The 24,445-nt window shown below is 55.6% G+C and overlaps 1 protein-coding gene across 2 annotated transcripts in view; it reads left to right on the plus strand.

Moving 5' to 3' along the window:
- Nucleotides 1-14,143, plus strand: part of LOC138841699 (serine/threonine-protein kinase SBK1) — a 40,317-nt gene extending 26,174 nt beyond the window's left edge. For both annotated transcript variants that reach the window (XM_070042478.1, XM_070042479.1), the window contains exons 2-4: nucleotides 8,743-8,975; nucleotides 9,986-10,188; nucleotides 11,017-14,143. In XM_070042478.1, the coding sequence (XP_069898579.1) occupies nucleotides 8,750-8,975; nucleotides 9,986-10,188; nucleotides 11,017-11,826 (1,239 nt within the window). In that variant the 5' untranslated portion in view covers nucleotides 8,743-8,749 and the 3' untranslated portion in view covers nucleotides 11,827-14,143. The remainder of the gene's footprint in view (nucleotides 1-8,742; nucleotides 8,976-9,985; nucleotides 10,189-11,016) is intronic.
- The last annotated feature ends 10,302 nt before the right edge of the window (nucleotides 14,144-24,445 follow it).

The raw sequence follows: 24,445 nt of genomic DNA on the forward strand, positions 1-24,445 counted from the left end.
GGGTCCAGGCAGAGGAACTGGCGGCTCAGGAACCTGCAGGGGGGGCCAGGGCATTGAGCAGGGCGGTGGAGAGGGAGAAGAAGGGTCCTGGGGGGCCCTGGGAAGGACTTTACAACAAGGTGGGAGCCTGCAGGGTGGGGACTGGGCCCAGGAGTAATGAATGGGTGGCTGTGTCAAGAATAAGCTTTGGGAACTAAAACCGAGCATGGTAGTGCACACCTGTAATCTCAGCATTTGGGAAGCTGAGATAGGAAGATCATGAGTTCCAAGCTAACCTGGACTACATAGTAAGACCCTCTCAGAAGCAAGAGAGGAAGGGAAGAAGGCTGGGGGGAGGGAAGAGAAGAGAAGGAAAGAAGGAAGAAGCTATGGAGCCCTTTAAGAAGTTACTGTAGGGCTGGGAAGGTGGCTCAGTGGTAGAGCGCTTGCCTTGCATGCATGAGGCCCTGGGTTCGATTCCTCAGCACCACATAAGCAAAAAAGAAAAACCCGGAAGTGGCACTGTGGCTCAAGTGGTAGAGCGCTAGCCTTGAGCTGAAGAGCTGAGGGACAGCGCCCAGGCCCAGAGTTCAGGCCCCACGACCGGACCCAAAAACAAAACAAAACAAAACAAGAAGTTACTGTGGTATAGCTGAGAGGGGAGTAAGTTGGCAGGTGACCACAGGTGGTGCTGGGTACCGTCAGATACCTTTGTTAACGTCGGCTCTGGTTCTAGAGTTACTTGATGCAAGCAGAGGAGAAACCGTCCCTTCTACTCCCCCATGTCGAGATGGTGTACTGACATTCAGAGCTGTCTGACCTCATCGGTAAATGATACAGAGACCCAGAGGGGATGAGGGAGCTGGTGGTGGCTGCTATGCCCGGTCCAGAAGCAGCAGCACTCACCTACACAGCCAGGGCTGGCACGGCTCCCGAGGACACTGGACAGCCTGCTTCTAGAACTTACCATATAGCTACACCTCTTCCCCTTGCAAAGTATCTTCTGCCTATGTCTACACACCGTATAGCAGTTGCAGAAGACCAAGTACCCATCAGTAGGAGTCTGGGTAAGTAAATGACCATAGTAAATGACCAGATTCCCGCCCCCAGCAGTCATTCCTGGTCGGACTCTGTCCTTCCCTTGCCCCCAACCTTGCACTTGGCGCTGTCCACTCCTGTGGTGCTGAAGAAGTCTGTGAGACGGAGTAGGGAGGCAGTTGAGACCCAGTTCCTGGCTCGGCTGCTCATGGGCTGAGTGACTTCTGGCAAGTTGCTGGGCCCCTCTAAGTCTCAGCGTCCTCATCTGTAAAGAGGAGTCAACCGTGAGGATTGCATGGCCTTAAATGTTCATCATTGAGGCAGTCACAGAAGTGGTCGCTCTTACTATACAACTTCAGAGACAGGAAAGTGCAGGAATCCAGCTCTACAAGGCCCCAAGTGGTAATGCTTGGCCTGGTGGTGCACACTTGTAATCCCAGCCCTGGGGAAGCTGAGGCAGGAGGATGGTGAAATCGGAGGCTACCTTGGGCTACATAGTGAGACCCTGCGTCAAAATAAAACCGATGACGGCTCAGCGGCTCCGTTTCCTCATCTGTAAACTGGAGTCAGTCATAGTCTTCGTGCCATGGAGGATTCCATGACAGAACACAACAGGACAGTCCCTAAGTGTTGGCCAGTGTCACTTTCCTCCGTTGTCGTGTGCCAGCTCCAACCTCTCTGACTACAGGGTCAGGGCCACTCCTGGGCGCTGCCCTCGGTGTCCTCCCAGGGGCGGGGCCTATGGGAGGTGACAGCACCCCCACCCTGCAGACGCCCTGGCTGCTGGCCCAGCCCACGACTGATTCGGTGTACCTGGACCAATCGTTGCTCATCGAACTGGGGCTGGTGACGCTGCGTGCAGCCCCTGGGGGACAGTAAGATACCTACAAGGTCAAATGCATGAAAGCCAAGATATAAAAAGTTACAACTTCCCAAACACGTAAGGAATTATTCACCAGCACTCGTCGCCCTGGCTCGGTGCTGGGAATAGCAGCGTGATTAAGGCAGGGGCTGCTTGCCTTTCAAGGAGCTCCCGACTTTCTTGCTGGGTTGTGGGTACACTGGAGTCTTTCGATTGGGAGTTACATAAACTCAACCTGCTTCCTTAAGCGCAAAGCGAAATATACTGATTCATGAAATAAAATAGCTTTCGGCATGCTAGGACTCAGGTCTCAAAGTCACCAAGACTCTTCGACTCTCAGCCCTGCGCCTCTTTGTGGCTGCATTGGCAGGCCGGCTGCTGGTGACGGCAGAGTCCACCGCTCTGGGCTGGGTGGCCCAGGCTCAGGGAACCTCTTTCCTGATGGCTGTGGCTCCTTGCTGTGGGGTCACCTTGGTCACACATCTATCTCTGGCTAATGGGATGGACCCAAGGGCTGGCCAGGCTGGGGCAGTGCTGCCCTTGAAGCCCGGGGTGGACCCAGACAAAGGGGTCCCAGGAACCACCACACACAAGATGAGCAAGTCCAGGACAGTGAATCCCAGCCTGAAGATGGTTTATCTGCCTACTTGTGGAAGGAGGGCTGAGGGTGGGATCTGGAGGCTGGTGAGAGAGCACAGTGAAGGTGGCCACACAAGCTTCAGGTGCTCAGCTCACAGAGAAGCGATGAGGCTGGTCGGAGGTCCCAGCTCCTGACCCTGTGTCCACCCCACAACTCCCATTTCTTTTCTTTTTGTCAGTTATGGGGCTTGAATTCTGGGCCTGGGCGCTGTCTCTCAGCTCTTCAGCTCAAGGCTAGCACTCTACCACTTGAGCCACAGTGCTGCTTCCGGCTCTTTCTGCTTATGTGGTGCTGAGGAATCGAACCCAGGGTCTCATGCATGCAAGGCAAGCGCTCTACCACTGAGCCACCTTCCCAGCCCCTAGCTCCTATTTTCACACAGGGACTTTTTAGCAATACTAATTCAGATAAGGGAGCACCTATCAGGAGCATGATGTAGCCAGTGAGTTTGCACATGATAAAGACACAGCAAAGGCCCAGTAGGTCCAGAGGCTTGGGCATGGGGACAGAAGAGGCCTGGCTTCCCTCCCTCCCTTGGTCCATCCTCATCCTCCACAGAGTTGGCAGCAGATTGGCCACCACCCTCTTGATTCTTTACCCCCTCCAGGGATGGAGGACGCACTTCCTCCCTGTCAGATGTTGCAGTCTGCCTGGATCTGCCACCGGGGGACTGAGAGAACACCAGACACTAAGAGCCTGGGACAGGAAATCTGCCTGAGTTCAAACCCCAGCCTTGCCAATCCTGAGTTCCGAAAGAGTCACGCAGCCCATCTGTACTTCACGGCTGCCTTGGTCCATTCATCTACAGAGCTGCAGCCTGGGTGGTTCAGAATGAAGAGAGATTTTTCTCAAGGTTCTGGAACCTGAGAAGTCCAAGGTCAAGGTGCTGGCATTGTGCTGTGTCAGCATATGGTGGAAGATGGGAGGGTCAGAGAGCAGCCAAAAGGGAGCTACGTTTGCCAGGAACCCACTCATGGCAGTGGCCTTAGCCCATTCACAAAGGCAGAGCTTGCACGGCCTAATCTCAGCTACGCTGCCTCCTCACAGTGTTAAAACAACAGCTCCATCTCCACGGGGGGGGGCTTTGGAGAGGCTTGGAGCCCCATCCCTCTAGAAGACAAGGGTAACTGGGACTGGGTGATTGTGATTGTCATGATTTAAATTTAACCCACCGTGGTTAGCAAAGCAGTCAGCATAAGCTACTAATATTTTCTGGAAGGCAGGATCAGAGCAGGCCCTCCTTCTGCAGGCCTGTCCCCTTCATCCCGGTCATTACTCTTCTCCCTTGGTGTCAGGGACATCTCCATCCTGTGTAACCTCGGGCCACAATTCCAGGCAGTTGAACGTGCTGAGGTTCACATCTCAGCTCTCGCTTACCAGCTACTCAAATCAGACTAGGAATAGCCGCCATAACAAACAAGCAGCTGGGAGCCTTCCACAGCTAGCCTTCAGGACCCAGGCTCCTCCTTCCTTGGAGTGAGTCCCTTAACGTTTTGGGTCTGGGGGCCCTCTACCTCAGACTGGTATCCAGAAGAAGAGAGAACGGAAGAGTGTCTTGCATCTCTGAGCAGCAGCAGCAGCAGGTCGATAATGGCACCTGCCACTTCTCTCCGCATCCCCGAGGGGAAGGCGAGCCTCCTAGCCACACCTGGAGAATGACGGCTGAGCACTGAAGAACGTGGTGCCTGCCGGACAGCTGAAACGTGGCAGTACAGAAGAGGAGACGTGCACATGGTGAATGGCGTCAGTCTCTGCCACAACCCCAGCAGATCACTCGGGTCTCGTGCCCCTCTCTCATCTGTAAAAGTGGAAAGCATCCATCCAGTGTGATGACGCCCAACTCTGCATTTACCAAAGTCATCCAGGTGTGTGCTCACCCTGGGTGAGCATGGTGACAGATCAGGCAGACCCTCATCAGGCTGTGTTTGGAAAACCTAGGATGCTTCTCGCCCCTTTTTCAGGTTCTCACGAGGACTCAGTGAGGGAAATTCTGTCAAGCTGGCAGCACTGCGTGTGCGTGTGTGTGTGTATGTGTGCACGTGTGCACACGCACGTGTGTATATGTGCATTAGTGTATGTACATGCTGTGTGTTAGTATGCGTGTACAGGACAGGGGATAGGCATCTCAGAGCTCCCTGGGTTGGGTGCTGTGCTGAGTGTAGCGTGTAGCTTCACAGGGTGGCACCCAGCCCAAGCTGCCCGCCAACAGGAAGTGGTAGGTGGTTCCATCTTGCTTCTTACTTGGAAAGCCCTCCTCCATCACCATGGCCCTCCCAGCAGAGCTATGACTGTTGCCATGGAAACGAAGGTCCCCCACCTGCCCTTCGCCACCTACATGGAAGGTGGAAGGCCTCCCTTGGGGTCAGCAGGGATGCTCTTGGGGTGCACAGCCCGAGGATCCTGTGGGACAGCCATCAGCCTGAGTGGGCAGACTGGGCGCCAGCCACGCCCTGTGGAAGGAGCAGAGGTCAACAAGGCTGCCGGCAACACCGCGTCCACGGCTGACTTCCAGCGGGCGTGAGGACAGGGAGGGCGGGGCGCCTGGAGAGGACCACCATCCCCTCATGGCAGACGTGTGTGTCTACACACTTCCAGCCGTCCGCGAGGCAGACGTGTCACACTTCCCTAGTGCCTGGCACCCTGGCAGGCCTCGGCAGCATCCACGAAGATAGCACCGGCATCCTTGCCAAGGCTTTACTCTCTTCTGGGTCTCAGTTTCCCACCAGCTACTGAAGGCTCTGGGTGAGATGTCCTAACAGTGATCACTTGCGAAGGCACGGTGGTGTCAAGTATCCCCGTGCTGTGTGGCCTTGAGCCAGTCATTTCATTTGTGTCCTCTCATCCCAAGGTGACGGTATGATAATACCTACCTGGCTGGACAGAGAAGCTGGCTGAGGGGGTCCCCAGGGTGGGCCTGGCAAGCAGTAAGCCTGCAGTTAGTGCAGGCATCTATCTTCTCATCCTATGGAAGTGTGAGCTGAGGCCCAGGGAAGTAGTGGGACCCAATCAAGGTCACCCACTAAAAAGCAGCACGTTAGGATGAAGGCCAAGGCCACTTAGCCTCAGGCCCGTGCAGTCTGCTGCTCCCCATTGGGGCTCTGAGGTCACAGGCAGAGTAAGTGGGTCAGAAGCATCTGCATACCTGGGGAATGAAGTGACAGCAGGATGGGGTGCGGGCTGATTTCCTCATCTGCTCTCGCCTTGAAGAACAGGCCTGGGCTGTGGGACAGAGGAGAAGACTGAGCCATAGGAGACCCCAGCACTGCATCCTGTGAACCAAGGGGGAGCATTGGGTCTGGCTAAGGACAGACCTGCAGCTGAGATGCCTCCTCCCATCCTCAGTGGGCCCAGAGAAGGGCAGATGCCACCACTCGAATCCAGGGCTCAGCAGAGGCCAGGCTTAGCACTCCTAGGGCACAAGATCTAAGGACGGGAAGTCACAGGAGGGATGTGACAGGGAATGGTGTGGCTCAGGACGGTGGACACACTGGGCTGGTTACTAAGGCAGTGCCAGGCAGAGTGGTTGGCACAAGGCTGAATGGGCATCCTCACCTAACCCTGGGACTGTATCCCGACCCAGGCCAGCTTCTCCCCTGGGCAGCACTGAGGCCGGAGGGATGGGGACAGCCCAGACACCCACTGTCCCCGGATGTGGGAGAAGAAAGGACTTACAGACACCCGCAGCTGCATGACAAGTCCCCAGGGGGTGCAGACCCAGCCTGAGGCAACATACGAGGCTGTAACCCAACGCTGGGCTGGGTTGCACGCGTGCACACCCATGCTTACACACTCCAGGGCGGTCCACCTCACAGCCCTCAGCCCACACATCACTTGGGGAGTCAGGAGGAAAGCCCAGCTATCCGCGGCAAATGGGGTTAAGGTAAAGAAGGCTGTGCACTCAGACCCCTCGGGGAGAGCCCCCCATACACACTGTGCCCACAGCAAGGACACAGAAGTGTCCTTTCCAGCTGACCCCTTGCTTTCCTAACCTGGGTCTTCATCACCGATTGATGGGTGGACATTCAACAAGACTTGAGGGAGGTGAGCCCTGGCTTTCCTAACGCTGAGGGGAGATCGCTGTAGGGAGAGGACACCCCATGATAGACCAGTCACCCCACTGTAGTCCAGTCGTGGCTGGAGCTGGGGCTCCATGGAGTCGTGGCGACAGGAACTGAGGCAGGGCTGGACACCCGAGGGCCTGGTGTCACGCCTCCCTCCAGGGGTTGGCGAGAGCCACCAAGGCGTCAGACTAGACCGGGAGTCCCAGGCACACGCTGTGATCAGAATAAACTTGGAAAGAGAAGGCCGCGGCTGGGGGCGGGAGCTGCTTCATGAATGGAGATGGCAGGATCCTGGGGGAGCAGAAGGATGGAAGCCAACGCGGGCGTGGGGGTGGGGGGCCGCACCCCAGCCAGCTGAGAGGACTGCAGATGGAACTGTGCCGTGGTTGGGTGGGAGGCCAGGAAGTTCCCTCCTGATGTTCCTCCTCGCCGTGTGAAGTGGGAGGCTGGGTCGTGCTGCTGAGATGGGGAAGGCACAGGAAGGGGCTTTGGGACTGGACAGATGAGCGGAGAGGCCCCTGGGGGGCTCTGGCCTGCAGCCAGGCCCAGCAGGAATGGATGTGGCTGAAGGCCACGGTCACCGCACCAGTGCTCACCCCGAGCACCTATTACAGACCCAGTGCACCACGCCGCTTCTTTAACCCATGTCACAATTACTGGAAGGGAACGCTATGTCCCTTCTGTAGATGGGAAACTGAGGCACAGAGACATGAAGTCCCCTGTCCCGAGACATCCAGCTGGCAAGAGACGAGTGTTAGCCTTCAAACCGGGCTGGCTGGCTCCAAATCTCAGATGGAGTCGTGGGGCCCGTCCTTTGGGGAGTGGCGGCCTGGAGGCTGTGGTGGTGGAGGTGTCGCTGGGAAGAGAGGCAGAGGCGGCTGAAAGGCTGCAAGGTTGGCATCCTGCGCATGCGCACGTACACCGCACCTGCGAGAGGCTGGCTCTCCCACCTTACAGATGGCTGCTTTGAAGACAAGACGAGGAGGGTGAAAGGAAACACCACTGACAGGAATGCATTGCTGTGCGGGTTTCATGAATGTACATCCATCGTAACCCATCAGATCTGCTTTGACTGTGTATAGTTTACTGTACGTCAAGCAGACCTCAATAATAACTGGGACAGTATGTTACTTTTTCGTGCCAGTTTGGGGGCTTGCGCTCAGCCTCGGTGCTGTCGCTTAGCTTTCTCGATCAAGGCTGCAAGTGTCCCATCCCCAGCCCTACACCTAGCCTCCCGCTGGCTACAGGCAGCTTCAGAGACCCCGGGCCATTTGGAGACAAATAGTAGCCGTGACAGCCTGTCCAGGAAGATACCCAGTTTGTGTGGGTGCCAGAGGGGACAGGCAGAGTCTCTGAGACACGGGCATTCTATGTCTGAGGGCAGGGACAAAGCGGGTCCTCAGCTGCACTGTGTGTGTCTGTGGGGGAAGTCCTCTCCTTGGGGGGCTAAGGAGATACCCTAAAGCTGTGTTGAGTGCTGTGACTGTGCAGCTGAGATATTTGCTATGGCTGCCCTGTCCTTACTACCTGCCCACGTTCCACACAGCCTGTGTCACTTCTGACCATAATATATATATATATATATATATATATATATATATATATATATATATAAGTTGTCTGTGGATCACTATTTGCCACCTATCCCTGGGACGCCAGCCTTTGAGGGCAGGGATTTGTGTGTGTCCATTCAGTACTGGCCCCCAGGGCGTTGCTGCACATCAAGCAAACAGCAGGTGTTTTTGGTGAATGCTTGTGAATGGGCCTGGGATGTGACTCGGTGAGAAGCGCACATGCTTCGTGTGTGCGAGGTCCTGGGTTGGATCCCAGTGCTTCAAGGAAAACAAAGCAAAGCTTGTGAATGGGAGCATGGGTGGGAACTCAATAGGTGGCCATGTCTCCGTGTGACATAAATAGGTGCCTTGCCTGGCACTGTGGGTGACAGCATGAGACACAGAGGTCAGTAGTACACGGGTGCTGAGAGGAGTTAAAAGCTTTGGGAAAGGTGACAGGCCAAAGATGTCTCTCTCCGCCTCCTCATGGGCATCTCGGGGTCTCTCCTGGGGCCCAGCATGGGGATCCCGGGTGCTGGGGAGGCAGGAGGTAGGTGGAAAAGAATCCGTGGTCTGATGTCTTTCTCCACGTCACGCCCCTCATGACAGGGAGAAGATGAGTGTGGGCTGCCCAGAGCCTGAGCCGCCCCACTCCCTGCCCTGCTGTGGGCCGGGGGCCGCCCCTGGGACGGGCACCGGTGTGCCCCTCCTCACCGAGGACATGCAGGCCTTGACCCTCCGCACGCTGGCCGCCAGCGATGTCACCAAGCACTATGAGCTTGTTCGGGAGCTGGGCAAAGGCACCTATGGGAAGGTCGACCTGGTGGCTTACAAGGGCACAGGTGAGTGTGTGGCGGCAGAGCAGTGAGGTTGGGGTGGGACCAGGAGGCCACCAAGGAAGTGGAGGCCAGCTGAAGCGGCTGGGGGGGAGGGGAGGGGATGAGTCTGAGGGCAGCAGGCACAGACTGGAGGGTGAACTGCTCGGGGCCCACCAGGGTTCCCGTGGGGCAGCGGGGGTGAGGGGATGTCTGCAGGGGCCTGGGGAGTCTGGTGCAGAGGGCCCTGTGAGGTCACAGCGACCATCTCGGTGACCAAGCCAAAGGCACTGAGACCTGAGCATCCCGCCACTTGACAAAGATGAGGCAGCCAGGGATGATCTGCACATCCTGGGCTCCCTCGCCCTCTCGAATAACCACTGGGCCTGGTGCCTTCCCACAGCCTAAGCCCGCATGGGGCGCTGTGGGAGCGCACACGGCTTCACGCAGCTGCATCAACTAAGGGCAGCAGGAAGAATACTAGACAAGAGGTTGCCTGATTGCTGCTTGCAAGTAGGATAAAGAGCCTACTTCACAGGGTCACTACAGCGTGTGACCTGTGAGTGTGAAAATACTGAAGACAGGATCTGTGATGTCACCCTGGCATGCACCCAGCCAGACACACCAGCCCAAGTGCGTCATCAGAGACCTGTGCCTTTACAGTGTCTTATGTCTTCCTCGTTCATCCACTTAACCATTTGCTGAGCACCTACTGTGTGCAGAACTCTAGACAGACACACTGGAGACACTCAGGGTATATGACAAGTAGGTACAGAGCTCAGGGAGCCATTCCAGCCCTCCTGTCTGACCCTGCTCCATCAGGGCTGAAGCCTGGTGTAGGAGACTCAGGTCAACTCTGCTGTGTGATCTCATGCAATTGTCTCCCCTCTCTGGTCTGTTTCCTGTCTGTAAGTAGAGGCTAGTCTTGCCTCCTGGGAATGAGCTGGGCATACGGACAACACAGGAAGGTGTAGAGAGATGCTGGGGAGGGGAGGGGAAGGGAGGGGTCTCACCGCTGCTGCTGTGGCCCCTGCTAGGCACCAAGATGGCACTGAAGTTTGTGAACAAGAGCAAAACGAAGCTGAAGAACTTCCTGCGGGAGGTGAGCATCACCAACAGCCTGTCCTCCAGCCCCTTCATCATCAAGGTCTTCGATGTGGTCTTCGAGACGGAGGACTGTTACGTCTTCGCCCAGGAGTACGCGCCTGCTGGCGACCTGTTTGACATCATCCCTCCCCAGGTACTTGGGGTGGTGGCATGGGAAGGGGAGGTGGTCTTGGGGGTCCCCAGAGTGAGAGACTATTTCATCAACAGGTATTTAACTGAGCGCTCTTTGGAACGCTGGAGAAGAGCCAGGCCTGGGGGGGGGGGGGGAGGGCAGTAGCCCAGCATCATGTCATCCGCCTGATGACAGTCAACTGTGACAAGCACCCTGGAAGAGTGATAGGGCAGGGTCCAGAAAGAGGCCTCGAAAGGAGGGGCAGTGTGGGGAGACCCAGGCTGTCTGCTCTGCCAGGTGGCTGGGGGAAGGGCAAAAGCTAGCGGGAGAAGGAGGGGGGGGCAGTGGGCCGGAGGAGACCAGGGTCAAGTTGGGGGGGGGCAGTTCTGCAGGGGAGGTCAACAGCTGCCCAGCAGGAGAATGAGCAGAAGGCACGGGAGAGGGGTCTGGGGGGGGGTGGCTGGCTGGAAGGGAGGAAGGAGAAGAGGGGGCAAGGTGGGAGGGGGCACAGATCCGAGGAGGACAGCGGGGAGGAGGAGGAGAGGTGGCGGCGGGTGGGCTGGAGGGGGACCGGGATGGAGGTGGGGGGGGCAGCGAGGGGGGCCCCCGCCCCGCCCCCCGGGGCCGAGCGTGTCTCCGCCCCCTGCCCCGCCCCCGGGGGCTGAGCGTGGCCCCGCCCCGTCCCCCGGGGGCTGAGCGTGGCCCCGCCCCGTCCCCCCGGGGGCTGAGCGTGTCCCCTGCCCCGCCCCCCGGGGCCGAGCGTGTCTCCGCCCCCTGCCCCGCCCCCGGGGGCTGAGCGTGGCCCCGCCCCCGCCCCCGGCGCTGAGCGTGCCCCCCCCCCCCCCGCAGGTGGGGCTCCCCGAGGAGACGGTGAAGCGCTGCGTGCAGCAGCTGGGCCTGGCGCTGGACTTCATGCACGGGCGGCAGCTGGTGCACCGCGACATCAAGCCGGAGAACGTGCTGCTGTTCGACCGCGAGTGCCGGCGCGTGAAGCTGGCGGACTTCGGCATGACGCGGCGCGTGGGCTGCCGCGTGAAGCGCGTGAGCGGCACCATCCCCTACACGGCGCCCGAGGTGTGCCAGGCGGGCCGCGCCGACGGCCTGGCGGTGGACACGGGCGTGGACGTGTGGGCCTTCGGCGTGCTCATCTTCTGCGTGCTCACCGGCAACTTCCCGTGGGAGGCGGCGTCGGGCGCCGACGCCTTCTTCGAGGAGTTCGTGCGCTGGCAGCGCGGCCGGCTGCCGGGGCTGCCGTCGCAGTGGCGCCGCTTCACCGAGCCCGCGCTGCGCATGTTCCAGCGCCTGCTGGCCCTGGAGCCCGAGCGCCGCGGCCCGGCCAAGGAGGTCTTCCGCTTCCTCAAGCACGAGCTCACGTCCGAGCTGCGCCGCCGCCCGTCGCACCGCGCGCGCCGGCCGCCCGGGGACCGGCCGCCCAACGCCGGCCCGCTGCGCCTCGAGGCGCCCGGGCCGCTCAAGCGCACGGTGCTGACCGAGGCCGGCGGCGGCGGCCTGGCGCGGCCCGCGCCCCCCGCCGCGGGCCCCGTGCCCGTGCCCGAGGCCGGCCTGGCACCCCCGGGACCCCCCGGCAGGACCGACGGCCGCCCCGATAAGGGCAAAGGGCAGGTGGTGCTGGCCACGGCCATCGAGATCTGCGTCTGAGCCGTCCTCGGTCCGGCCGGGCGCCGAGTGCGCGTGCGCGCGCAGCGGCCACTCAGCCCCTCCCCTCCCTCCCGGGGGACACCCCCGCCCCTCCCCGCGCCCCGGCCGAGGCGGGAACCGAACCCGGGCAGCCCCAGCCGGGCAAGGGAGGGAGTAGCGTAGACAAGGCGGCCGGCGGGTCGGGCGGCCTCGGCCTGGAGGAGCCGAGCCCCGCAGCCGGGACCCGAGGCCTGGGCCACGCCGCGCCCTGGAGCCCCCGGCCTGGCGCCCTCGCACCCCCTGGCAGGGTACCCCCACAGTCCCCCCCACCTCGCCCCGGGCACCGAGATGGGCAGAGGAGGCCCCCAGCCCCCCCCCACCCGCCGCGGGGCCTCGGGCTGGGGAGGGCCGCGCCCCCGGAACAGGTAGAACATGTAGCAGACGTCCGCGTATCACCCAAGTGTTTGGCAGGCACAGCCCCCCCCCCGCCCCCCGAATCTAGTGCCGCCCCCCAGCCCCTAAGGAGAGGAGGGCGATGAGCACGGGAGGGCGGGCAGACCCGGGCTCTCCCCACCCCACCCCATCCCAGTCCAGGGATAGGAAGCTCCAGGCAGGGTGTCCGTGCCCACCCGCCACCCCGGGGTGGAGCGAAGGCAGACGCCCCCCCGCGGGCGCCTGCCCGGGGCTCCCCCGGACCCGCTCCTCCCCCATCCAGAGCCCCTGGATCTCCTATGGGGTCGCACGCGTCCGCCCCTCCCCCGGAGTGAGGCGGACCCGGCGTGGGGAGGGCGGGGGCGGGTAGAAGGGAAGGGCCGGGCGCGCCCCCCTGCGCCCCGCCCACCGGGGGGCGCCCACTACACAGCCTGGCCGGACGTGCGGTCCACACACACCCCCCCTCAGGGATCTCGCGAGAAGGCACCTGCCGTGGGCCTCGGCCGCGAGCACAGGGGCTTGCCTGCCTCTCACCCCGCACCCCTCCGGCCCCCTGCCCTGGGCAGAGGCCCGCGGGGGACCCCTGCAATAACCTCAGCTAGGGCGAGGCCGCACCTCGGCCTGGCAGTGCCCCGCCCAACAGGGCTGCCTCCTCCCAGGGTCCTTCCTGGGCTTCGGGGGTATTTAAGGGTTTAAGAGGGAGCACCAACCAGTCCCCACCTCTCCAACTCACCCCCCCCCAATCCCACCAAGCAAAAAGGGCTATAGGTCCCCCTGCCCTGCCCGGGTCCAGTTTACAGTGTGCGGTTGCCCCAGGGCCTGGCCCCGCTCTCCTCCGTATGCCCCCTCCTGGACACCTCCCCAGGGGGCATGGGGCCCAACATGCCAGGTAAGTAGCAAACCCTTCCTTCCACCAAGGGCCGAGTCTCACGTGGGAGAAGGCCCCCATCACTGCCCTAGCCCACCTGGGGCACTCAGATCCCTCTCCCCGCCGCGACTTCTCCTTTTGCCTTAGGCCACTAAACATCCTGACTCCTGCAATAACAAGGAAGTTGAGATTCCACAGTCGATGTCCTGCACCGAGCTCTCAATCTCTCTCTCTCTCCCTCCCTCCCTCCCTCCCTCTCCCCCCCCCCCTCCTCCTGTGTGGAGTCATCTCCCTCGTTGTAGTAATAGGATGTTAGATTTGGGGAGGGACTGTAGGTTCGTAGCCCCGCCCCCTAGTGGCAGAGGTGGCCACCAGCCTGACCCTAGAATCCAGGCCCTTCGCTCCTGTGGCCACCACTGCAGCCGCTGTTTCTTGTTGGTGGGGTTTGGGACCCTTTTGCCCTTTAGGAGAGGTGTTGGTCACAGATGTTTACCTCAGTTTATGTCACTGTCAAAGAAACAAAACAAAACAAAAAAAGCAAAAAAAAAAATTAATACTAATGCTGTAGACATGGAGACTTAGAAGACAGAACACGAGACCCCTCCCCCTTGCCGTTCTGTGAAGGTACAGTATGCACGCACGTGTGCGCGCCTCCGTCCAGTGCGTTCCCTCCACCCCCACCCCCGGCCACACCACCCCCTCCTTCGGTGCTTCCTAGAGGCCCCTTCGAGATGGCCTGTGGGGCGTGGGGAGCCCTTTGGATGGGAGGTAGAGCCACAGGTCAACTAGAGGGTCTCCCCACCAGGCCTACTGAGCTACCAGATGCTCCCTAAACCCACCTGGTGGCTGGTGGGTCAGGGCTGGACACTGGCATCGGTGTCCGGGCCTGGGCAGGGTCCTGGGTGGAATCCCAGCCCCAGATCCATGTCTTGCCACCCCCGTACCCCATGTGTTTGTAAATACTCTGGCATCCTTTGGCCCTGAGGTTTTTAAATGTGTTATTTACTTCTCTAATCATGACAATTGCTATAAAATAAAGAAAAGTCTAGAAAAATGATCATGAAGCTGCGTTGACTCAGTAATTTGATGGGAGGGGTACAGGAGGTCTCTGGCATCTAAACAATGTTAAGATAATACTGGCATCTGAGGACTGAGGGCCTCTAGTTGGCCAGCCCATCAGCCACCACTCAGCCAGTGTTTGTGAGCACTCTTGGTACAACACAGTCGTGAGCAGGGCTTTGTCTCCAACAGTGGTCATTCAGTCAGGTGTGCTTTCACTTGAGCCACACCCCCTGCTAGGTAGAAGTCTGCAAAGGCTGGAGACACAGAAGATGGGACTCTGAGCCAGCTGTGGTGGCTCAGGCCTGTAATCCTAGCTACTCAGGAGGCTGAGATCAAGAGGAAACACCCCCCTCCACGCTCACTTTCTAAAGAGGAAAACATTCAATAGGTTACATAATTATGAAATGGGGAAGGAGAGAGAAAAAGAAAGGAAGAAAAACCACCACCCTGGCTAGATTAGAGCAAGTAGACATCTATTGACTTTAGAAGCTGGAGGTGTGGCTCAAGTGATAGAGTACCAGTTTAGCAAGCCCAAGGCTGAGCTCACACGCTAGTACCCCTCCTCCTAAACACAAAGAACCTGGATCTAGGCTATGTTAAGGAAAGGCCACCATTTCAAATTGTCTCCCACTTTTTTAAGGTGTGTGGGGGTCTTTTGTTGCTTTTCTTTCTTTCGTTGTTTTTTTTTTGTGGGGGGGGGTAATGAGGCCTGAACTCAGGGCCTGGGCACTGTTTCTGAGCTCTTTTGCTCAAGGCTAGCACTCTACCACTTTGAACCACAGTTCCACTTCCAGTTTTTGAGTGGTTAATTGGAGGTAAGAGTTTCATGGAAGCCAGGTGCCGGTGGCTCAGGCCTGTAATTCTAGCTATTTAGGAGGCTGAGATCTGAGGATTGTCGTTCAAAGCCAGCCCAGGCAGGAAACTCTGACACTCCTGTCTCCAATAAACCACCAGAAAACCAGAAGTGGTGCTGTGGCTCAAGTGGTAGAGCGCTTGCCTTGGGCTGAAGAGCTGAGGGACAGCGCCCAGGCCAAGTTCAAGCTTCATGACAGATAAAAAAAAAAAAAAAAGAAAAGAAAAAAAGCAGGGAGGGGATTTCATGGAGACATGGAGACTTTTCTGCCAGGACTAGCTTTGAATCTCTATCCTCAGATCTCAACCACCTAAGTAGCTAGGGGTACAGGTGTGAGCCACCAGAATCCATTGAATCCCCGCTTCTTTCCTCTCCTCTTCTCCCCCGCCCCCTCTTCTGATCCTAAGGCTTGAACTCAGGGCCTGGGCACTGTCCCAAAGCGGCTCTTTGTGTTCAAGGCTAGGACTCTACCACTTGAGCTACAGTACCACTTCCCACTTTTTCTGAATAGTTTATTGGAGATCAGAGTCTCAAGGACTTTCCAGCCCAGGCTGGGTTTGAACCGCAGTCCTTAATCTCAGCCTCCTGAGTAACTAGGATTATAGGCACTGGCTTCTATTTTATTTTTTGAGGCAGGGTCTGGATGGGTATATGTATCCATACTGACATTGAACCTGACATCTCCAGGAATACAATCTACTGCTTCTCTGGAATGAAGTTAGTAATGCCTAAGACTAGAGTATTGCCAACACTGCTTCAGAAACTGCCAGCCCTTGCCACTGGGGGGTGCTGCCTTTCCACTACTGTGGGGTCTGAAGTATCAAGTACTGGACAATTAAACTGGTGTTTGCCATACTAGTGACTTAAGAAGAGTTTTCCAGCTCTGTGTGGGGGGGGGGGGGGGTGGGGGGGGAATGAATCAGTCCTAAATGCCGTCTTGGAGATTTTTGGTGATTATGACTTCAGACCCTTAGAGCTCAGCCTCCTGAGTTGCCAGGATTACAGGCATGAGCCGCTGGCATATGGCTCCCATTACTTTTAAATAGCCCTTGCAGCCTTTAATTTAGCCTGTTTCCTCCTCTAGACTATGGCAAGTTCACTCTTGAGAGAGTTTAGTGTTCTTTCCTGTCTATCCTCCGTCTAGACTTAATTTAGTCATCAAAAGTTCAAATTAATGTAGAACTTCAGAAGGAAAGAAGATTGAGTCTTGATTCCTTTTTTCCCCCAAGATGCTCTTTAAGCCCTATGCAAATTTTTCCAACTCATCACCAGTGACTACTGAGCATGTCAAGGCAAGGAATGTGGGAAGCAAAACCCTTGGAGGTCCTGGTGTGTGCCTTGCTCAGAATAGCATTTACACCATTTACATTTACACCGAGAGGGAGTGCCCCCCCGTGTGTGTGTGTGTGTGTGTGTGTGTGTGTGTGTGTGTGTGTGTGTGTGTGTGTGTGTGTGTGTGTGTGTGTGTGTGTGTGTGTGTGTGTCTCAGAAATGTCAAGACCATCCAGGGCCAGCCCGGTTTAGGATGGAAATGTGGGTGTACTGGCAGTAGAGAAGGTAACTGTTCATCGCTCAGCCTCGGGTAAGTGCTGCTTTGGAACAATGGGAGAAATCACAGCTTCCAACTGGAACCAGCAAAGTGTAGAAAGGGGACAGAGGCTCCTAGGCCCAAGAACATGGGGGCATCCAAGCAACAGACAAGGTGCAATCGGAACCCCTCCTCATCCCCACAGAGACCACAGAGGGGTGTGATTTCCCTTAGTATGGGATCTCCCTTAGCTAGGGAACACAAGTCATTTGATTTCAATATTAATGGAAGATGGGCCCTAGTGGTTCATGCCTGTAACCCTAACTACTCAGAAGGCTGAGATCTGAGGATCAAGGTTCAAAGCAAAAAAAGGTCAAAATCTCCAAGTTCTAGTGCAAGTTAATGCACAGCGTTCAACTTCCACACGAGGGCACGTTTCTCTATTCTGCTGCTCTAGGGTGGGTTTCCTCTCCCTCTGGCTGATGCTCAAGTACATCCCCTTTCCTGCCTTCTGTCCCAATTAGTATTTGCTTGGTTGCTTCTGATTGGGTCCTATATTCACAGTTAATCCAATCAGCACTGGCCAGGGCCATCATGGAGTTCTTTTACTGGCTGAAGTTTTTTGTCATAGCTGTAACCAGAGCTGGAGTTCTACCCAAGTCATTGAGTGAGAGGGATTTCCCCTAGGGGACGTTGAGTAATGGTTACCAGAAAGGGTGATAGATAAACCTACTCTAACCATGGCAGTGGAGGTGGTGGGCCATATCTCCACTCTCATTCCAAGGTCACACCGAACTCAAGGGAAACGGAACTATGTACCCAGAAGGAAAGGGACACTGGGTACCTGCCGCTCTTTTTCCTTTTTCTCTATCCCTCCCTCCCTCCTTCCCTTCCTCCCTCCCTCCCTCCCTTCCTTCCCTTCCTCCCTCCCTCCCTCCCTTCCTTCCCTTCCTCCCTCCCTCCCTCCCTTCCTTCCCTCCCTCCCTCCCTCCCTCCCTCCTTTCCTTCCTTCCTTCCTTCCTTCCTTCCTTCCTTCCTTCCTTCCTTCCTTCCTTCCTTCTTCCTCCCTTCCTTCTTTTTTTCTCTTTGTGCCAGTATTGGACTTGAACTCAAGGCCTTATCTTCTTGCTGCGCTTTTTCCCTCAAGACTGGATGCCTTTCACTTAAACCACACCTCCACTTCCATCTCTTTCGTGATTCATTGTAGAAAAGACTCTCACAGATTTGTCTTCCTGGGCTGGCTGTGAACCTTGGTCCTCAGAGATCTTAGCCACCTGAGTAGCTAGGATTACAGGCGTGATCCACCAGCACCCAGCGTGTATTGTATTTTCTATTATGGTCATGTTGCTTTCCTAAAATAAAGGAGTTTCCACTTTTCCCAGGACATAGAGCAGTTTAAGTGACATTGGAATTGTTTGCATTTTTATCTCATTCCCAGGGGTGGAGAACATCTGGTTCATGGGCCAGACAGATGTGCTTCTCATTGGCTGCCCAAGGCCCATCTGCCTGGATTGGTAATTTTATTTTATTTTATTTATTTATTTATTTATTTTTGCCGGTCATGGGGCCTGAACTCTGGGCCTAGGCGCTGTCCCTCAGCTCTTCAGCTCAAGGATAGTGCTCTACCACTTGAGCCACAGCACCACTTCCAGCTTTTTCTGCTTATGTGGTGCTGAGGAATCGAACCCAGGGCCTCATGCATGCAAGGCAAGCGCTCTACCACTGAGCCACTTTCCCAGCCCCCTGGATTGGTAATTTTATATGGCCTGTAATGAGGTTATAAATATCCAAAAGACCCTTGGCAGAAAAAGGTTCCCCACTTTTGTATCTGAATCTGAGGGTAAAAGTTCATTTTTGAAATTATCATTTCTCTCTCTCTCTCTCTCACTTCTCTTTCTCTTCTTTGTGGTCTTGTCTTGCTTGCTTTCTTCTATCTAGCCTAAGCTACTCAGTCTCCTGAGTGCTGGACTACTGGCAAGTACTACCATGCCCAGATCTACAAATAATTTTCTATATTAAAAAAAAAAACAATCTATGCCTGCAATCTTAGCTACCCAGGTGACTGAGATCTGCGAATCGCGGTTTGAAGCCAGCCCAGGCAGAAAAGCCCCTGAGACTCCGATCTCCAATAAGCTACTCAGAAAAAAGCCAGAACATGTGGCACTGTGGCTCAAGTGGTAGACTGTTAGTTCTGAGCCAAAAGAAGCTCAGGGACAGTGCCCAGGCCCTGAGTGCAAGCCCTAGCTCCAGAAGCAAAAAAAAAGAAAGATATGTAACATAAAAGTAAGGTAGGAGACATAGGACGAAGACCCAACAGCCAAGTGAAGGTGGGTTTATCACATACCCATGAGTCACCAGGGCTCAGGGCTCGGGGGAGAGCCTTCCCACAGCCCTTTTCTGCTGCTGAGGTGTGGCAGTAGCGCAGGAGCCCGGCAGGCCTGTAGGTGACTTGCAAGGAGGTGTGACCCCCGCACTGAAACTTGTGGCTTTTTTCTCCTTTGTTCTTTTCTTCTCTGCAGCAAAACCCACGTTTCTACCATCACTCCTTTATTGCTCCCGTGATACCACATAGACAGCAGGGACCCATTCTGGGGGCAGAAGCAGAGATGAAACTTCCGGGTGTGCATGTGCTGGTACTGGGGATGGAGCTCAGGAACAGAGCATCGTCCCTGAGTCTTTTTGCTTAAGGCCGGCATTCTAACTACCACTTGAGCCACACCTCCACTTTGGCTTTTTTGGGTGCTTCATTTGAGGTAAAAGTCTCACAGATTTTGGGCTGGGAAGGTGGCTCAGTGGTAGAGCGCTTGCCTTGCATGCCTGAGGCCCTGGGTTCGATTCCTCAGCACCACATAAGCAAAAAGGAAAAAAAGCCAGAAGTGGCGCTGTGGCTCAAGTGGTCGAGCGCTAGTCTTGAGCTGAAGAGCTGAGGGACAGCACCCAGGCCTAGAGTTCAGGCCCACCACTGGACCCAAAAAAAAAAAAAAAAACCAAAACAAAGTCTCACAGATTTTGTCTACTTTGATTTCCAACCATGATCCTCAGATCTCAGCCTCCTGAGTAGCTAGGACTTACAGGCCAATCTGCCACATCCAACCTCTGTACCAACCAGGTACCCAGGATGGGGACAGTGTGGTATGAGAAAGAAAAAAAGAAAGACAATCTCCAAAATCAAAGCAGGGAAAGCAGGGGATACTTTGTCTCAGAGGACAAAGGCCCCTACTTCATCTCTCAGCCAGTTTTTATTATCCAGCCTGACAGAATAGAAAAGGCAGTAAATGTTATACATAACTAGTTTCTTCTCTACCACAAAGTGGACATCATGCTGGAAATGTAGCTGAGTCCTAGATTGCTTGCTTAGCATGCATGAAGCCCTGGGTTCAATTCCTCAATATCACATATGCAGAAAAAGCTGGAAGTGGCACTGTGGTTCATGTGGTAGAGGTCTAGCCTTGAGCAAAACAAGCTCAGGAACAGTGCCCAGGCTCTAAGTTCAAGTCCTAGGATTGGCAAAAAAAATAAAAATAAAACAACAACAACAACAAAGGGGGCATCCGGGCACTGGTGACTCACACCTGTAATCCTAACTATTCAGGAGGCTGAGATCTGAGGATCGAAGTTCAAAGCCAGCCTAGGCAAGGAAAGTCTGTGAGACTCTTATCTCCAATTAACCACCAGAAAAATGGAAATGGCACTGTGGCTCAAGTGGTAGAGCACTTGCCTTGAGCTGAAGAGCTCAGGGACAGTGCCCAGGCCCAGAGTTCAAGCCCTACAACCAACCAAGAAAAAAAAAAGAACCCTAAAAACACAACAAAGAGGGCATCATTCTGGTAGAAAAGTGACCCTCTCCCCCCTCTGCTGAACAAGCTCTTAGGCTAACACCCTTGAGTAAACTTGCTCTCCTCTTATCTTGGTCTAGGAGGTGGGCCAGGGCTACTGTACTATGCCTGACTCTGCCCTCTGCCTAACCAACCCTTGCCACTTAGGCATCCCTGGCATGATGCCTTTACCCAAAGCCAAGCAGAGATTAGTGGTCCCCTCCCCCTGCCCCATAGCCCTCCAGTCATGAGGTTGGTCCACCCAGTCGCAGGATCTGGGGTGAACCTCAACCAGTCCTCTAATGCCCCTGCACCTCCAGTTCCCCGGGAATAACTGGGCCACCCCCATGTCTCCCGCGTCTGCCTCTCTGTGAGTCACCATCACCCCGGGGGAGGTCTCCATGTGAACACACTTGGGTTCAGTCTTACTCACCGGTTCCCACCCCTCCCCCCTGAAAGTGCAGCCCCGCCTCTCACAGCTGGGCCCCGCTGGGCCTGGGGTGGGCTGGCTGGCAGCCACGCTGGGGCACAAGGCCTGATGCAGAGGTGGCATCGGGGTAGCAGGAGACACAGTAGCTCCTCTCATCTGGAGACAACAGAGAACTTGGTGTGTGTGTGGGGGGGGAGCTACACCCATTGGTAACAGCCCTGTACTAGCCGCTGCCTTCCAGGCCCTGCTCTGAACGCCACCATCCTTGAAGATGGCCGCCCTTTGAAAAGCCCTGGAGCTCATTCGCTCTCTGCTGAACAGATGAGGACGAGAGAGAGGAAGTCACTTACCCAAGGTTCCCCGGACCGGTGGAGAGGATGGTGTGAGGACTCGGGATCCTGCCCCACCCCCACCCCACCAGGGCCGCCATCCCACCTGGCACAGCTCCGCCAAGCTGGCCCTGCCCTGAGTCGGGTCCTTCCTGCTGAGCTGAGCCCAGAGGGCACCCAAGAATGTTGAGTGGAGCACCCCTGGGGAAAGGAGGGGAACACCAGGTGAGCTCCACATAACCGGACTCCCGGCAGCCACGCTGACTCTAGCCCCAGAGCCACCCAAGGCACCAAGCTGACCCCCTCCAAGCTGCTGGTTACTTGGAACAACTCTCTCTTCTCCTCATACTACCAGTCCCTTTGAACCACTCACAGTGGGGGTTCACATCCTCTGGGAAACCCTCCCGGTATTTAACCATAGAGCCCTACATTTGGCTATGAGTCCCATGTTTGCCCCTCATTGCTATGACCATCTAGGCAAATGAATGAACCTGTCTGAGCCTCAGTTTACTTATCTCCAAAATGGGACCACTGAGCTCTCAAACAATTATGGAAAGGATCGAAGCTGGGCAGTCCTGGAATCCTAGCTGGGCTTACTTCTATCATCCGACCTACTTAGGAGGCTGAAGATCGTGGTTCGAAGGTAGCTTTGGCAGGAAAGACTATGACATTCTTATCTCCAATTAACTACCAAAAAAACAGGAAGTGGAGCCGTGGCTCAAGTGGTAGAGCACCAGCCTTGAGTTGACAAGGCTAAAGACAGCACCTGGGCCCTGAATTCAAGCCCCGGGATTGGCACAAAAGGGAAGAAAGAGAGGAAGGAAGGAAGGAAGGAAGGAAGGAAGGAAGGAAGGAAGGAAGGAAGGAAGGAAGGAAGGAGGGAGAAAGGAAGGAAGGAAGGAAGGGAGGGAGGGAGGGAGGGAGGGAGGGAGGGAGGCAGGCACAGCTTTATGGGAAGGATGGAGAGATGAACATGTAACATTGCTCTACTGGGACTGGGTGACAGTATTCCAGGCCCTTTAAAGTACCTGTCACACTGGGGTGCTACTTTTGTCTTTCCTTTGGGCCCCACAGTTGTGGCTTGATATCTATGCAGTTCCCAGAGCCCGCCATAGGTCCACCCCAGAAAGCATCTTAGCACATGTCCTATTTGTGGAATCAAAGTGCGGTATCTGCCTGCCAATGCCTTGAAAGACAGCTGAACAAAGAAACCACGGGGACCAATAGATGGAAGGTTGGGAGGATGCTGTGGCTCAACAAGGCACTGCCTGATGATCACCATGGCAACAGGATCTGGTCCCCCGCTCAACGGTCAGGCTGGGCTGATTCTCGCTCTGGATTGGATGAGTGGCCTTGGGCAAGTCACTTAACCTCTGCAGTTCAGGGCTCTTGCTGGCCACTGGGGAAAGCATAGTCAGTCCTACCTGCAAGGGCCAGTGGATGAATTAACCAGCTTGACACCAGGAAGGCCTTGGTCATCCTAGATGAGTTTGGGTTACTTAAGAAGTGGCTGTGGTCAGGCGCTGGTGGCTCATGCCTGTAATCCTAGCAACTCAGGAGACTGAGATCCAAGGGTTGGGGTTCAAAGCCAACCCCAGGCAGAAAAGTCTGTGAGACTCTTATCTCCAATTAAAACTAGAAGTGACACTGTGGCTCAAAGTGGCACTAGCCTTAAGTAAAAAAGGTGAGAGACAGCACCCAGACCCTGAGTTCAAGCCCCACAACCAGTCTTCATTTTCATCTCTTACACAGCCTGTATCACAGGAATGGGTCTCTGGGCGCTGTTCCCTTTATCTACCCTCATCTCAGCTGAGCCTCTGGCCCATCCAAAGGCCCAGGTGTTGCTAGCCACACTTATTATTGGATACCAGCAAGTAGAATAGGCCATAGGATCCCGGAATGGGATTTTCCAACTCAGCATTCCTTTCTTAGCATTGTCCCCACCACCCAGACAGGTCTGGGTGAATTCACATCCAACTGGTGATTTTAGGGCTGGGAATGTGGCTTAAGTGGTAGAGTGCTTGCCTAGCATGCATGAGGTCCTGGGTTTGATTCTTCTGTGCCACATACATAGAAATAGCTGCAAGTAGCGCTGTGGCTCAAGTGGTAGAGTGCTAGCCTTGAGCAAAAGAAGTTCCAATGATGCCCATGTAATTGTAACCCCTCTGTACAGTATTTTCACAATAAAAAAGAAAATAATAAAAAAAAAGAAGTTCAAATGACAGTGCCCAGGCCTTTGAGTTCATCAAGCCCCAGAATTGACAAAAACAAACAATTGATGATTTTACTGATATGTGGAAGATCCAGAGACTCGGTAGTTTTTGTCGTTGTTTGATATTTGTGTGTGTGTGTGTGTGTGTGTGTGTGTGTGTGTGTGTGTGTGTGTGTGTGTGTGTGTGTGTGTGTGTGTGTGTGTGTGTGTGTGTGTGTGTGTGTGCTGGTAATGGGGCTTGTGCTGGTAATGGGGCTTGAACTTGGGGCCTGGGCACTGTCCCTGAGCTTTTCTGTTCAAGGCTGGAAGGCTTTTACTCTGTCACTTGAGTCACACTTTCAGGCTTCTTGGTGGATAATTGGAGAGAAGAATCTCACAGACTTTTCTGCCTGAGCTGGCTTTGAACTGTAGTCCTCAGAGCCAAATAATCAGAAAGAGATAGAGCTCCAGGCCAGAGCTACAGTAAGTAGAAAGGTCCACTGGCAGAAGAAAGCTTAGCATGTTAGAGCTGGTGGGAGCTGGAAGGATAGATGGATGGGTGGATGGGATGGATGGATGGATGGATGGGTGGATGAATGGGTGGATGGGTAGATGGATGGATGGATGGATGGATGGATGGGTGGATGGATGGGTGGATGAGTGACTCATGATAGTTGTGGGAGACGGCTGGTGGTAACACAGCAGAAGCTCCACCGAGTCCATGACTTGGATAAAAAGCAACTTGTCACCCAGCACAGAGGAGGCTGAGGTAAGACAAGCATACATTCAAGGCCAGCCCGGACTACTTAGTAAGATTTTGCCAGTGAGCTGGTGTCTCACACCTGTTCATCCTAGCTACTCAGGAGGCTGAGATCTGAGGATCACAATTCAAAGCCAGCCCAGGCCGGAAAGTCCATGAGACTCTTCTTATCTTCAATAAACCACTAGAAAACCAGAAGTGGTGCTGTAGCTCAAGTGGTAGAGCGCTCGCCTTGAGTGGAAGAGCTGTGGGACAGCGCCCAGGCCCAGAGTTCAAGTCCCACAACCAAAAAAGAATGGTAGGAGGTTGGGGGCATGGCTCAAGTGGCAGTGCCTGTGAAGCAAGCACAAAACCCTAAATTCAAGCCCTAGT

Source organism: Dipodomys merriami, unplaced genomic scaffold (genome assembly GCF_024711535.1).
Source record: "Dipodomys merriami isolate MVZ:Mamm:240054 unplaced genomic scaffold, mDipMer1.0.p SCAF_328, whole genome shotgun sequence".
Classification (NCBI taxonomy): domain Eukaryota; kingdom Metazoa; phylum Chordata; class Mammalia; order Rodentia; family Heteromyidae; genus Dipodomys; species Dipodomys merriami.